Source organism: Alexandromys fortis, unplaced genomic scaffold (assembly GCF_014885135.2).
Source record: "Alexandromys fortis isolate MF-2015 unplaced genomic scaffold, M_Fortis_MF-2015_v1.1 scaffold_101, whole genome shotgun sequence".
NCBI lineage: Eukaryota > Metazoa > Chordata > Mammalia > Rodentia > Cricetidae > Alexandromys > Alexandromys fortis.
The window spans coordinates 770,099-786,293 of NW_026067983.1; the positions used below are offsets into that span (position 1 = coordinate 770,099).

The 16,195-nt window shown below is 39.8% G+C and overlaps 1 protein-coding gene across 3 annotated transcripts in view; it reads left to right on the forward strand.

Moving 5' to 3' along the window:
- Positions 1-15,574, forward strand: part of Snx13 (sorting nexin 13) — a 94,687-nt gene extending 79,113 nt beyond the window's left edge. For all 3 annotated transcript variants that reach the window (XM_050158694.1, XM_050158695.1, XM_050158697.1), the window contains 7 exons: positions 1,468-1,578; positions 4,157-4,318; positions 5,217-5,288; positions 8,599-8,744; positions 8,978-9,046; positions 10,745-10,857; positions 12,255-15,574. In XM_050158694.1, the coding sequence (XP_050014651.1) occupies positions 1,468-1,578; positions 4,157-4,318; positions 5,217-5,288; positions 8,599-8,744; positions 8,978-9,046; positions 10,745-10,857; positions 12,255-12,502 (921 nt within the window). In that variant the 3' untranslated portion in view covers positions 12,503-15,574. The remainder of the gene's footprint in view (positions 1-1,467; positions 1,579-4,156; positions 4,319-5,216; positions 5,289-8,598; positions 8,745-8,977; positions 9,047-10,744; positions 10,858-12,254) is intronic.
- The last annotated feature ends 621 nt before the right edge of the window (positions 15,575-16,195 follow it).

Here is a 16,195-nt window from a genome sequence, read left to right on the forward strand (position 1 = left end):
GAGGTAGTTTGGTATAGCATGTGCTTGGCCTGCTGTGACCCGGGGCTCTGTCTCCAGCCTACTCAGCAGTAAAAGGACACACAGCTGAGCATTGTGGCTGGAATAGTGGACTGATAATCGATTTTGAGGAGTGTATCAGATTGACATGTAGTCTTTTAAATAGTTTACTGTTTCTATATTTAGTGGTAAACGTTTTCTTTTAAGCACCAAGACTTGTTTGTTTATGTTTAGATGAGTCTTTGTAGCATGTTTTTCAGATTATTGTATGTAGATACATCTATGCCAAACCAACAGTTAAATGCTCCCAGTTCAATACATAGTAACTTTGCACATGACCACAAAAACCAGTACAATTTTTTGTTCTCCAAGTAGTTCAAGAGAGAAGTTGACCTGAATATGCTTCTTGGATCCATCATCTTGGTCGTAAAATTTCCTCATAGGAAACAGCAAAACATATTTTTACATGTTACACATTGCACGGGCTGGTAGGATGCCCAGAGATGCATTTTACTCCTGAATACACGGAGCCCAGGTGGAGTTTATCCTAGTTCGTGTCTCAGAAGGACGTCCCCAGTGCACAGGGTCCCATTGCTCAGCTCATCCTCCTCTGCAGCCAGCAGATAAGCTCCTGTCTGGGGTTTTCTTTCTTTTCTTTTCCTTCCTTTCTCTCCGTCTTTCCCTCTCTTCTTCCTTCTTTTCTTCCTCCTTCTTCCTTCCATCTTCTTCATAAGCAGGAGACCTGAATAGTTACGGTAGGGACTCATTGGTCACAACCTACGTAATTATTATATGGCTCTTTTAGAAAAAAAAAAAATCTTTTAGAAAAAGATTTAGGAAACTCCCCTTAGAATCGAGTGAAATTTAAAAGATAATATACTGAATATTTTGTTTAGCAGCGTTTCCTTTCATGTCTTCTCTTAAATATTCACCCCTGTGACTAGCTTTGCTATGACTGTAATTGTTTTTACCTGTTGTCTGTACTGAAAGGACAGGAAGAGAACTTGAAACTGAACGCATGAATCCTGCGTTTCTAAAACTTCTTAAACATTTTGCCTGAAAAATACTCAGTTTTGGTTCTAGTTTTGTTTGTACCGTTGATGGCTTTTCCCAAATGAAGTACTAAAAGTCTATTTTTAATGGTGGCTCTACTGTATACTTTTAACTGATGTATCACGCCTTGTGGTATAGAACGAACTAAGCTAGACTATATTAAGTTCATTAGCATTTGTGGAAGCAGTATTTTGTTTTGTACTTTTTAAATAACACCTGAAGGTTTTTATTTATGTATATCATAAAATTTTGATTTTATTAATGTTAAACTTTAGCATAATTATATAAAACAGTTTTCTACTGTGTTTGAATTGTAGAGTCAGAAAATAAAGTATTTTATATTCTTAAATTATAAGCTATCTTACATTGTAGGATGGAATTATAAACCATCCTGAACTACCTTCTTTTCCCTGTTAGCTACTCCTGACTCCTGAGATGATGAAAGCATCCCCAGCCTTGGCGCACTGTGTGTTTGATTTCCTTGAGAACAAAGCCTACAGTAAAGGGAAAGGAGATTTTGCTCGCAAGGTAAGCATGGTGTTAAATTTCCTTTTAAGATATTCTTTCATGGCTCCTTTTTAATAAAAGAAAAATACAGATTTGCAAGTTTTAAAATGATATGCTGAGTGCATCTAGGCATGTTGGCTTCAGTCTGTGCACTGTTGCCTGGGATACCTGTTAATCCTAAAGATGAAGGAGAAAGACCACCAATCCAAATCATCATAACCACATTAATCAAGCAGTTAATAAAGACAAGTTTGTGTGTATGTGTGTATGGGCGCTCTCTCTCTCACTCTCTCTCTAAAAGTGGGGTTCAGGATATCAGCATTGGATGGGAGGAAAACGAGGTTTTTATTGCTCAGGGCTAGAATCTTTCCAAGTGGGAGATTTGGTGGGCAAAATTGGGGGCGGGTGGAGGGGAGGTACACAGGGAGAGCATTAACTTGAAATGAAGACCTGACTACCAGATGGTCATAAGATGGTGATAACAATCCTTGGAAACAGAGATGTGGTTGCTGTTTCTCAGAACAGGTGTTTTCAATGTGATACTTGGTAGATATTCTCCTAAGGTCCTGTTTTTAGGATTCTGCATGTCAAACTGGACATGGTGGCACAGACCTTAAATACCCAGGACTCAGGAGGCAGAAGCAAGCAGATCACTGAGTTCAGGTCATCGTGGTCTACAGAAAGAGTTCCAGGACAGCCAGTGCTACACAGTGAAACCCTGTCTTGGAGAAACAAAAGAGAAAAGGAATTCTGCCTGTGTGTTCTTATTAAGATGGAATACTCCATAAAGCGCCCAAATCAGCCTCACTGGTGGCTTGTCCTACTTTTCTGTGGCTGTGGTGTGTTGAAATTAGGAGCGGCAGGGCTGCGTCCCCGGCACCCGGCCACCCGCATGGCTAGTTTATACCCAGAAATAATTACACGGAAACTGTATTCTTTCAAACACTGCCTGGCCTGGCTAGGTCCAGTTTCTTATTGGCTAGCTCTTACATATTGTTCTAACCCATTTCTAATATTCTGTGTAGCCCATGAGCTGGCTTACCAGAGAGGATCTTAACCTGCGTCTGTCTGGAGTGGGAGCATCATGGCGACTCACTCACTCAGCTTCTTTTTCCCAGCATTCTCCTCTGTCTACTCCGCCTACCTAATTTTCTGTCCTATGAGGGCCGAGGCAGTTTCTTTATTATTAACCAATGAAATCAACAGATAAGATACAAGACCCACCTCCATCAGTGGTGAAAGACCAGGACGACTCTCTGGAGCATATGGTGTCAGAGCAGAGGCATGGCATCAGGGACAGCTGGCTGCTTGTATCTGGATCTGCAAATAGAAGACAGAACACCGCAGATAGCTTGACTCTGTAGACCTCGGCACCCTACCCCAATGAAACACTTCCTTCCAAGTCCATGTTTCTAATCCTTGTCAAACAGTTCACCACCTGTGGAGCAGTATTCAAATGTATGTCTCGCTCTCACTCAGACCCTCACACTCCACTCTCTGGCCCCCATAGGCTCGTGGCCATACACAGTGCAGAATGCATTCAGTCTTCATATCTCTCACAGTTTCAACTCCATGTCCAAAGTCTCTTCTGAGTCTCAAGGCATTCTTTTAACTGTAAACCCCTGTAAGAGTTAAAAGCCAACATCAAACTTCCATCATGTGATATCACAGAATACACCTTACTATTCCAGGAGGGTCGGAGGGGATGTTGGATCCAAGCTGTAGCTGGAGGTTTCTCACCACCCGCCAGTTCCCGAATAACTGCTCTGAGGCTTAATATTAATTACAAACTGGCCTGTTAGCTCAGGCTTCTTATTAACTAGCTTTTACAACTTAAATTAACCCATTTATATTAGTCTGTATTTTACCATGAGGCTCAGGGCTTGTTACCTCACATCTTGCTTCTTTGGTGGCTGCTGGTGTCTTCCTGATTCTGCCTCCTTTCTCCCTGTATTCAGTTGAGTTTCCCACCTAGCTCTATTCTGCCCTGCCGTAGGCCAAAATAGCTTCTTTATTAACCAATGATAATAAAACATATTCACAGCATACAAAGAGTGTGCCACATCCCAAAGCAAGACCGAAATCCAGGAGGGAAACTATGAGTAACTCTAGTTCCATGTCTGACATCGAAAGGCCCAGGTGGCTGCCCCCTTCTGACTTTGCCCACTGCAGTGGGCGTCTGTCTTGACTCATCTCACTCTCTGTATCTCTGTAGCCCTTTGGCAGATATCTTATGCTATGGCTCATATTTCACTATTGCTTTGGATTATGGTGGAAGTTTGCAATAGTTAATTCTATTTGTATCAATATTTGGGAAGGTATTCAGAATTTCAATAATTAAACAATGAAGGCTTATATTTCTTTCCTAACAGTATCCTCAGTGAGGTTTTCAAATCACATATGTGAATTATGAAGATACATTCTAAAGTACATTAAGTCAACAGGTGTGTGTGTGTGCGTGCCTGTATGTGTGTAATGTTTAATGCAATGGCATACTATTGACAAGAAAATTATTTTGTCTTTCCATGGTATATTTCTATATTTTCTTAGGCTCCTGAGTTGTGTAACTGATCGGAATATAATTTCTTTTTTGCTTTAGATGGACACTTTTGTAAATCCGCTTCGCAACTCTATGAGGAATGTTTCAAATGCAGTCAAATCCCTTCCTGATAGCTTGGCAGAAGGAGTGACAAAAATGTCCGACAACGTAGGCAGAATGTCTGAGAGGTTAGGGCAGGACATAAAGCAGTCCTTCTTTAAGGTAAGCAGCTTCCCCAAACTGCCAGACATACGTCCGTAGGAGAGAAAAGCTAAAGGGACACTAAGAATTCTCTCATCAGTCTGTCGTAAAATTTTAAAAATTCATTTACAGTAAATTTAGCAAAGTTAATATTTTGTATCAACTTACTATACTGGACTGTATTGGTTCTCTAATGGTGTGGATTTCTTTTCAAATAAATAAGTTGTATTTGCGGATGAGTTACACTTAATATTCACTCAGATATAGAGTTAATTTATCCTGATTCAAGCAGTGGAGGCTCATCAGGTCAGTCAGGAGAGGTCCTCCCTGGCCAGTGTGGTGTGTACACCCCGGGCCATACATTCCGAGACCTTTATTGCATTTCTCACTTACACTCGTAAAATCATTTTGCTGTAGTTGTTTGTTAAGTATGTTATCAGAGCTGTAAAAGACAACCCATAAACCTAACACTTGAATTACAAACTAATTCCATGTGAATCTGAATGACACAGACACATAATTGTTTCTTACTGGTAGAGGCATTTCCTTTTCCATTAAACATTGTACTTCCAGTGGGCTTTGTCCTCATGGTTGTGGACAGCTGAACCGTGGGCGTGAGTGGCAGTGCGGCTGCTGGGACAGAGCACCAGCAGATTCCCAGGCTGTAAATACATGGTCCTTCCTGCTCATCAGATCACTGGCTAATTGCTTAAACCTGATAATCCGCTTCCCAGGGTCTTCAAGAAAGAGCAGACTGGAGCTCTGTTCCTGGCCATCCCCAGTGCAAAGTCGAGAATATTCAGCTTTGTTGATATTTGACCAAAAGTCAAATCCAGTGCTTGCCTTTGCTTTGAGTTACGATGCTGTTGGGTTACTTCACTGGGTACTGTGTTAACTTTTTATCATTTTAAATGTATAGGTGCCTCCTTTAATTACGAAGACTGATGCAGATCCTGAGCATTGTCGAGTCTCAGCTCAGCTCGATGATAATGTGAGTTCATCTTTACTCTGTGGTTCTGTGTTAGCATAGGGTGGCAGAGCTTCTAAAATAAATGTGTGTGTATCATTCATTCAGATTCCCATGTTGGGTCAAACATGGTGAATCCTTAGGGACTGAACATGTTTCTGATACCAGCACTCTTCATTTAAAAACAAATAAATCCCAGAAATGACCAGGGCCCTAGAAACCACTGTCCTCCCGTGCTAGGATAGCCTTGGAGGTTTTCATACTTTATACTTGTGAGTAGACGACAGAGGGGGTGCTCCGTGGCTGGCGTCGCTGCTCAGCTCTGTTAGGTCTTCTGTGCTGTGTCCTTCAGTTGTTCTTTCTCAGAGTTTGTGTCTTTGTAGGATGTGTGCGTAATCTTATAAGTTTGTATATGGGACTATGCATAGAACTCTGTGGACATTTTAGTTCATATCTTAAAATTGAAAAAGATAAATACACATTCTTCTACTTAGAAATTCAATTTCTGAGTACGAAAATGAATATAAATTATATAAATTAAAATTTAATATGTGCTACTAAATACTTTTCCAAAACTAATTGTACCACTACCATTCTCACCAGCAGTGCGTGAGAGTTTTAATACTCTGCATTCTGCAGAGAGCCAGCATTTGTATCTGTCGTTCAACCTTCCCATGGTCGTACTGACGTAGACGCGTGTATGTTGTCACCCATTCAGTGGCCTGTTTGTGGGTGTCGGAATCTTTCACTCATTTTCCTTTTGGCACAGTTATCTTTGTTTTTGTGTGTTTCATTAGTATGGATGCAATCTGAGTATGAGTTCTTTGCTGTGTGCGTGCGTGCGTGTGTGCGTGTGTGTGCGCGCTCGTGTGTGCATGTGCACATGTGAGCCCTCTATGTAAATTTACCAACATTAGGGTCACAGTGATGCTATCCTGTGGTTTTCTTTTACAAACCCTCTTGCTTTACCATGGCAACATTTAAATTTGCACTTCATCTCTGATTATTGTATGTGTGGATTGGATAAGCATTCAGCTGGCCTACGTACCATTTACTGGAATCTCATCTACCCATTGTTTTGTTTATGTGTGTTGAAATATGGAGCGGCGGGGCTGCGTCCCCAACACCCCGGCCGCTTGGCTAGCTCATGCCCGAAATAACAACACACAAACTGTATTCATTTAAGAACTGCTTGGCCCATGAACTCTAACCCTTACAGGCTAATTCTCGCACCTGGACTAGCCCATTTCTAATGATGTGTGTAAGCACCCCAAGGTGCGCTTACCGGGAAGATTCTAGCCTACGTCCATCATGGGTTGCAGCTGCCTGGGAGAGCAGAGCATGGCGGCTGTCCGGTCCCTCTGGAAGCAGCGTAGAGTCTGACCTCACTTCCTCTTCCACCCAGCATCCTATTCTGTTTTTCCTCCCACCAATGCTTTAACCTATCAGGGCCAAGCAGTTTCTTTATTGCTCAGCCAATGAAATCAACAGATTGATATGACACTCCCACATCATATGTGTGATTCAGTTTTTGTGTTTTTTGATTTGTTTATGAGCTCCGGTCTTTTAGGCAGATTTATCTTAAAGTTACAGTTTCACTTTTCATTTTCCAGATAGATTAGTTTATAATAAACTGTCTTTATTATTATTTTTGCTTCAAGATTCTTTTGGAATACTTCATGAGTTTAATGTGTATTATCTGTAACATCTTTTACTATGTGGGTGGATTTTATAGTTTAATGTCTTTTCAGATTTATGTTGTTATTTCTTCAGATAATTTAGCAGTATTTATTGTACCACGGTAATGAAGTGTGTCGTTCTTCCCTCTGCTATTTAAGTTATAATCTGTCCATTTGTGGCATAGGAACTACACTAATCAGTGCTTGTAACACAGTAGTGAAAATGTAAAATCCTTGCCTTTTCTCATTATTTAAGGTACATAATTGATCAGGAAAGTGGTATCAAACTGTTGGAAATTTTAAGATGGCCAGCAGTTACATAAGTTCTTAGTCAGTAACTGCTTTCTACTGGCAAGCATATTCCCATGTGAAAGCATTCCATCTGGATTTTATTATTATTTTGCACTGTTGACTGGAGACTTTTGTGATTAAAGTATTTTAATTTATTTTTTCTTTTTTAATTGATTAAAAACTTTCCAGATAGCATATTCTGATCCTGCATTTTCCTCCTCCATCTTGTCCCAGCCACAATCCACCCACCCAGTTCTACCACCTGTGTTCCCTTTCTGTAGAAGACAAGCAGGCACTCCTTTTGGTGGTGCACACCAGTAGGATTTACTGAAGGAGATGGAGGCAGGAAGATCACGAGTTCAAGGCCAGCCTGGGCTACACATTTAAAAAAAAAAAAAACCCAAGCAAACAAACAAAAACACCCAGAATTTTTAAGAAGAAAAAACACAAGAAGTTCACACATGCACAAAACCATAAAAACATAAAATTGGAAACCATGATGTACAAGAAAAAGACCAGTAAGATAAAAACTGCCTAAAGAGAGCAATGTGAGACTAAAAGTCTTCTAAAAATTATATTAACTTGTAGGTGTACTAATTATATTCTTTTAGGTTTGCTAATTTCATTTACTAATTAATTATTCCAATTATATAAAGTATTAATAGTATAGTATTAATTATGCCAGTTAAGGCATAAAATTTCCAAAAAATTATGTTTTATAATGATAGTTTAATTATTTACTAGATTGTACTTTAACTTTTTTCCTGAAAATAGTTTTATATATACATATATATATATATGTTTGTAAAAACTGTATATAAAGGATTAATTAAGCAAAACATATTCTTTTTCTGTTTCAGCTGTTAAATATAGATAAGAATACTTTTCTTCCTTTTTTTTTTTTGTTTTGTTTTAGGAGCAGGTTTTCTCTGTGTAGCCCTGGTTATCTTTGGAACTTGCTCTGTAGACCAGGCTGGCCTCAAAGTTAGAGATCCGCCTGCCTCTGCCTCCCAAGTGCTGGGATTAAAGGTGTGCGCTACCATTGCCCAGCCAAAATTTTTTTATTTTATGAAAAAATGTTTTCAGAAAATTATTATCAATTTTAATATTATGTTGCCAGACTGCTGAAAGCTAGAACTAATTTATATTTCTATAAGATTATCATCATGAATCTTAGAAATTACTTAACATTGCAGGGTTATAAAATTCTAGTGTGTAGAACGGTCATGTGTAGGCACATTTTCCCTGTGAGATGTTGTGTCGGCTTTTCCTCTGGCATCTCCAGTGGTGATGTTTGCTCAGTACAACAGACATTTACAGTTGTTGTGAGTTTTCTTCTCTTTTTTTTTTTTTTTTTTTTCCAGGTAGATGACAATATTCCACTTCGGGTAATGCTTCTTCTAATGGATGAAGTGTTTGATTTAAAAGAGAGAAACCAGTGGTTGCGAAGGAATATCAAAAACTTACTGCAGCAGCTGATTAGAGCTACGTATGGGGACACCATTAACAGGTAGCCACTCCCTGCTTTCTTATGGAGAGCCCGGTGACTAGCCTTAAACTTCACCTCCATAAGGGAATGGCTCAGTCGTGATCAGGGACTCTTTCCTCAGAACTTTTTAAGATCATTATCTCCTCTTCTCAGAAACAGCTTATCCCCACTCAGAGTGTTGCTCTGAGACTTGTGGTAGTTTTACTTGCCTGCTAAGACTTTAAGATTGCTCATTCAAATTTCTTTACTTCCAGAAAAATAGTTGACCATGTTGACTGGATGACCTCACCTGAACAGGTAGCTGACTCGGTGAAGCGATTCAGGTATGTCTTAGGACACTTCTTTCATATAGTCAGAGTGTAATTGCTATACGTATTGTCTTTTAACTTAATGCCCTCCTTTCTTTCCTGGTCTTAACACTGGTTTTGATGAGCAAAGACATATGAGATTATAAACATATTTGAGACTGGTGAGATGCTTAGAACAGATGTCCTCTGTGTCTGCACTGTGGCCCATGTCCCACCCCACCCTGCACATACACATATGCATATGCACACGTGATAACTGACAAACATTTGTCCTGTGGAGCTATGGACTATTCTAAACTTTGCAAAGGTGCAAAGAAAACATTTTTCAAATGATTAAAGTGATAGCTGAGATTTTTATCCCATAGATAGCTTTAAGATTGTTGAAATAGTATTAGAAACCCGGGTCTGGTGGGATTTGGAGGAGGGGCAAGGGGATCCGAGGTTAACGATCAGCCTTGACTATGTTGTGAATTCAGGTGCCAGCCTTGGCATTTGAAAACCCTGTTTCAAAAGTGTAACATTTTTTATCATAGAAATCACTCAGTGAAGATTTTGGAAAATTGTATCTGATACTGGTTTAATCTTTAAATGAGGACAGTACAAATTAAACAACATTGAGACAGTAATTTTTATGCTTATACTTCAGAATTCGTTGACCATTCTGCCTGTCAGTACTGAGAAGGGAGAGATAAGATGCAGTTTCTTCAGAGTAAGGCAGAAAGCAAATAAAGAAGTGAGCCCCTCTGTAACTGTGAAGACAGGCATGCATAGGAGCTCCTGTTCATTTTAGTTAGGGCAGGGGAATTTTCAGATTTTACTTAACTGGGGAAGTTTAGCTATGGGTGGACCCTTTCTCCAGAGATGAATGGATTGTCTTAGCATGTAGAACATTCATACAGCAAAGATGGTTTTATCTCCTTATAGCCAAGATGTTTCTAGTTTCTCTGAAGGCATGTCCAGTGGTGATGGTGGGGCTTAGTGTATTTGTACATGGCAGTATTGAGAGGACGCCTCAGGGTCAAAAGGTAGACTCTGACTGTCTAGGGAGTCTCGTTCCTCCAGACCTTTTCAGTTCAGGTCCCCTTGGAACTAACATCAAGAAGCGGGATTGAAATCCACTAGAAGATGGAGAACAAGTTGTTTGTGGCATACACTGTAGACATCAACTTGAGATTCCCGCTGTCTGAGTTAGATGGGGATTGGGATGGCATAGCCGAGACAGACTGGCTGTTAAGCTGTAGCCGAGACAGACTGGCTGTTAAAGCTGTAGCCGAGACAGACTGGCTGTTAAAGCTGTAACCGAGACAGACTGGCTGTTAAAGCTGTAACCGAGACAGACTGGCTGTTAAAGCTGTAGCCGAGACAGACTGGCTGTTAAGCTGCTGGACTTTCCAAGTTCAGGGTGCTGTGGGTGCATTTGTATAAGATGCTTGCTTAGCAGGTGCTTGCTTTGTCATGTGCTGATCCACACTTTCCATTTTATTAGTGTTTGCAAAGTACTAGGGGCCCAGAATTTTTCTGCTACTTTGTGTGTATATTCTTTTATACTTCAACTGCATTCTGCTCTTGGATTATGCTTGTTATTTGTCTATATAAAATTCTAATGCTGTCTTGCTTTGAATCTTTCATTTCTTAGCAGTTTGTAATGATGTTATCAACTATTGTCATTACAAAATAAAATCTTTACAAATAATATTTAATTTTCTTAAATAGAGATGCATTTTGGCCCAATGGCATTTTAGCAGAAACTGTTCCATGCAGAGATAAAGCAATCCGAATGAGAACAAGAATTGCAGGAAAAACAAAATTGTTTGCAATTATGCCAGGTGAGTGAACACTTTTAATTAAAATTTGATGTATTTGTATTTTTTCCGACATTACTTTTTGATATTGACATCATTTTTGTTATTCTCTTGACTGCCAGACAGTGACTTCCTATCTGCTGGGCACTGCGCTTGGCATTGTGTGTCCATCCTAACCAGTCCTCCGAGCCATCCTCTGAAACAGCCCTGCCCACCCAGAGCTGTAGTTGGCAGCAGGACTCTGACCGCTGCTATGTAAAGAGAACTTGACGGGTGGATGGACTGTCGGTCGCAGTGTAGGGACAGCCTCGTGTTTGTTGTTATTTTAAGGATAGACATGAGTATAGTTGGCAGACTGCTTGCCTGGCATGCACAAAGCAGTGCATATAGTGGGCATCACAGATGTGCTTTTTATCCCTGACCCTTGACCAGCCTGGCTGACATGAGGACCCCCCCTCCCCCCACGAGCGCGAATGATCAGATTCCACGTATGAGGGATAACATGGGGGGTTCTTGCTTATTTAATATTATGCCTTTTAAGTCTGCAAACTGCTAAATTTTTCTGTTCATTTCTAATAGCAAAATAATGGTTTTGTTTTGGGGTCGCTTATGAATAATTCCAGGACGCTCATAGACAGCTCTCAAGGGTTCTGTCTGTGGTAATTTGATGTTGTCCATGTAAGCTCCAGCAAACCTGCCTCATAGTCGTGACAATGTTTCATTATTTTTGCTTTTGTTTTTCGAGGCAGGGTTTCTCTGTGTAACAGCTCTGGCTGTCCTGGAGCTCACTCTGTAGACCAGGCTGGCCTCAAACTCACAGATTCACCTGCCTCTGTCTCCTCCTGCTGGGATTAAAGGTGAAGGGCACCACCTCCTGGCATCTTTTTTATTCTTAACTTTCTCTTGCCAGAACTCTAAACCCCAGTCCCGTTTCTTTACCCTCATTTCTCACCACTTTTTATTTACTTCTTTCTCATTTGTTTTTTTGAAGTTCTGTTTGCCTAGGATAATCCTTAATTTCCTTGTCCCTATCCTTGTCCTGCCCAAGGAACAAAATCAGCTGCAGTCATTGTTGTCCAAAGGATGTTTTCTTTGTTTCACTGTAAGCATCTCCACACTGGGAGCATCTTAACTAAAATTGTACACATCTGTATGTCTATAAGGATATTGATTGTTAGAAATCTTCATTCGTGGGGTTGAGAGAAGAGCATTAGGATTGTGACTCTAATCTGGAACCTGTGAGCTCGGCTCTGACGCTCTTGTGCGTGCTGTCTCTAGTGTGGGAAGGTGGTGCTGGATGCAGGTGCTGTTCACATCTCACTCTGCTCTGGCTCTTTACATTCTGGGTTCATGATCATGATGTAGGCATGTCTTTCCTCTGTCTGAGGAATGAACGTGTGTATTTTCTCTGCTCCCTACAGATGAACTGAAGCACATCATTGGAGCGGAGACCACACGGAAAGGCATTCTTCGTGTCTTTGAAATGTTTCAGCACAACCAGCTAAATAGAAGAATGGTGTATGTCTTCTTAGAAGGCTTTTTAGAAACCCTATTTCCACAGTATAAATTCCGGGAACTTTTCAACAAACTTCATTCAAGGTCAAAGCAGATGCAGAAATATAAACAAAAACTTCAAAGTACTCAAGCGCCTTCTTTACAGAAAAGGTGACACTCCAACCTGTAAACCTGGTGTGCTTTTCTCCAGGACTAATGGTGTGACTCACATACTGTTGCATCTACACCAGTCTTTCTGTGTCTCCAAACAGACCCTAGTCCATCCATAAGACTGGGCCTTCTCATCTCACCTGTAACCCAGCCACTACCAAGAGAGAATCCTGTGTCTTAAATGATTTGGTGCATACTTTGCAACATTGAGAGGATACTGCCCCGTCTCATTCAAGACTGGAGTTCCAAACGCATCAACATTGTCCACCAGTGGTGAAGTGCCAGAGTGTACTTAGGAGCTAGGGAGCGCACAGCAGTGGGTCCTCCATCACGAGCGGTGTGGCTGGGGGAGGAGGGCTGTGTCCCTCGGTGACCTGCCGTCACGTGGGTCAGCAGGTGAGCATCTCTATAACAAGTGTTTCAAGGTCTGGGAAAAGTGACAGGACGCCCTTAGTGTAGGAATAACCCTTCCCCAGAATTACAGTTTGGTTGTGTAAAGTAAAGCGCTATAAAATAGAACCAATCAAAACTAGAATTTGATTGGATTTATTACTCATTGGTATAAATCCCCATTGATTTCTATGTGCTCTAAGGGCTCAGCTCGCTCTTATGGTACTCCACTCTCTCCTTTTCCTTTGGCATTCTGTGCAGAAGAAGCATGTGGTAGCTCTCTTATAAGTTCAAATTTTTTAAAAATCTTTTAACAGATTACTGATTATATAGAAGGGGAATTATTTATTGTAAGAACTGCCAAATACATTCTGTTCTTCAAAAAATTGGAAATTTAAACAGTACTCTATTAAAAGGTACCATATGATAACTTTAATCATATGATCTAGACATGCCTTAGGTAACTACCGACATAGCAAATCAAAGGATTAATGAGCTTATAGTCCTATGTAAACATACAAATGCCTAATTCTACTATATGTACATATATGAAAATAAATAATGAAAACAGAACTGTACTATTTTTTAAAATATGCTTTTATTTATATTTCGCATAATGTAAAATTCTAAATAAAGCTAGTACACAAAACCCTTTGGTGTATACATTTAACTCCCTAATATAATTTTATATATCAGTGAAGCAAAATACCTTTTCCAGTTTTGAAGCCTTTACATTTCCTGGTGTTCCCCATTTGTCCTTTAAGAAGTCTTCATATCCCATGTATGCAGGATTTCTGTACTTTTAAATACTTTCCATGACTAGGGGTTTGGGATATATCAGCTCTTTTTGTTTTACAAATATTTAACACTAAAACCTTAAAATAGTGAAGCTACTTTTCAGACCACGAGCCAGTATCCTGGAGTTAGAACGTTTGGGTGCTTACAGTAAAGGTCAGACAGAGTATTGATGTCCCGGTCATTGGGACAGTATACCCATGTCTTGCTTTCACCCAGGAAAGCCTGCGAATAGAGGGGAGCCTTCCCACAGAGCTCTGTGATGTTCATCAGTGCTGTTGTGCAGATCTCTTATGCACATATTCACAATGTGTTGCATGTCTTTCAGAATTGCATAAGAATCCTTTTCTTGCAACTTTCAAGAAGGAGAAGCCCCTGTTTCTCTGGTGGGAGAACTGTTACTTATACTCACCATACATCCTGCCCTTGCCCTGCCTGCCCCTTCCTCTACCCCAGGCTTAAAGGATGTGTCAGACAGACCTGTAGGGAGCCAGCGTGGCCACCAGTGCAGTGATCTTCATACATGTCCCTGCCCGTTCCAATTATATTTTTACATGAATAAATCTTAGTATATACAGAAGGATTCATGCAAGAGCCTAGTGTGTACATGTGAAATGCGTTTTTATGTAAAATGAGAAAACTGACCGTTAACCAGGGGGAAAAGGTCATATAAGATGCACGTGCTCCTAATAGCCCTGCAAGACAACTGCAACCATACCAAAACAGAACAGTGAACACACAGCCATTCGAGCAAATGTTTTTAAAATAAGTTTTTTGAGAAGAGTTTATATTTCAGGAGCAGAAATGTCAAATGGTCACGTGTCTGCTTGCCTGTGCTTTCCCGTGGAGAGTGTGGCCGTGCTACGGCGGCGGATTACCTATTGAGTGACTTGGTCCAGCTGTGTATTTAACCCAGACGCCAAGTACATTGTGCCACATGTAATAAAGTTGTTATATCTCGGGCATTTATTGCACATATGAGCATACACAAAGAAGCTTTATGTCTTTTCATGTTGAGGTTCTGAATGCTTTCAAGTCAGTAGTGCCTTTAGGCAAGGACCTTCAAAATTAATCATTCTTTTGGATTTTCTGATTTTTTTTTTCAAGTAGTATATAACTACATAGAAACCAACACAGCTCATTCACCTAGAATCTGATTGTATGACATTAAATGTAGCACTCAGATGAGTATTTCTTATAATTAGGGTCTTCTATGTAGTTCCTGGAAACAGTCGTGCCATTGACCAATGGATGCACTTCGTTAGCCTTAATTTAAAACAAACAAAAATTTCTTGAATATTTCAGTTTGATCACTATAAGTTTCTGCTGCAGATTCTTGGGGAAAAATAAATCAAACAGTTAAATGTAACCTAAAAGTGTACCGATTTAAAAAAAAAAATTAAGAACAACCTAAATTTCACAATCCACAGTTTTAATTTTGTGCAATATTTTTATTTGATGCATGTTTATTTGAGTAATTGTAAAATAAGTACATTTTTAATGTTTTGAGATCTATAGTTCTGTCTTCTTAATCCAACAACTCCACTCTGTTGTTGCTGCACCTTAATTGAGGACTTGTTTTATAAGTCTTGTCACTCCTTGTGAAGTTCTTTTATCAGTAGAAAATTTTGCTTATGGGAGCGTGGCTCCTGTATTATAAGGGAAAACTAAAGAGCACATTCTCGGGTTTGTTAGAAAATGTCCTTGTGCGTATCACTGTACATACGTGTCGGTCGTGCCTACCTGCTCTGTCACTGCTCTCCTCTAACAGGGGAATCATCAGAATGTCAGTTATTTTTATCAACTAAAAAGATGAACATTTTTATTTGGTTTGTGTTATATTCTGTCCATTAGAAAATACTAATAAAGTATTAACAAACACTTTCATTGAGTTTAGTTGGTAATATGTGTTATTTTTTAAATGCCTGCTCAATGGTCTTGTTTCTACAATCTCTGTGTTCTTTAATTTCAATTTGAAGTTGAACAGTCACGTTCGAAGAATAAAGATGAGCTACTGAATAGTTAAAATTAGCTGAATTTGATTTTTTCCTTTTATGGCTACACAGTCTTAAAGAAACTTTATATTGTCCTTTCCCCCTAAAATTATATAGCGATTTTCCAAAACACAAAGATTGAGAAATAGTAATTCATTAACAAGTTGTATTTTATGTCATTTGAGATTGAAATTTTGGATGGTATTTTAGACATGTTGTTGCTTTGTTTTGTTTTGTTTCTTCAAGACAGGGTTTCTCTGTGTAGCTCTGGCCGCCCTGGAATTCGCTCTGCAGACCAAACTGGCCTCAAACTCACAGAGATCCGCCTGCCTCTGCATCCTGAGTGCTGGGATTAAAGGCCTGCACCATCACCGCCCAGCATGTTCTATTCTCAAAGACAGTTGATGTGGCATGTAATAATGTGCTTGGTTAAGATGTGTTTAGCATTCTTGGCCTAGATCACAGACTGCTCAGACATCAAATAAGTACCTAATACCTCACTAGGAATTGGCATTATA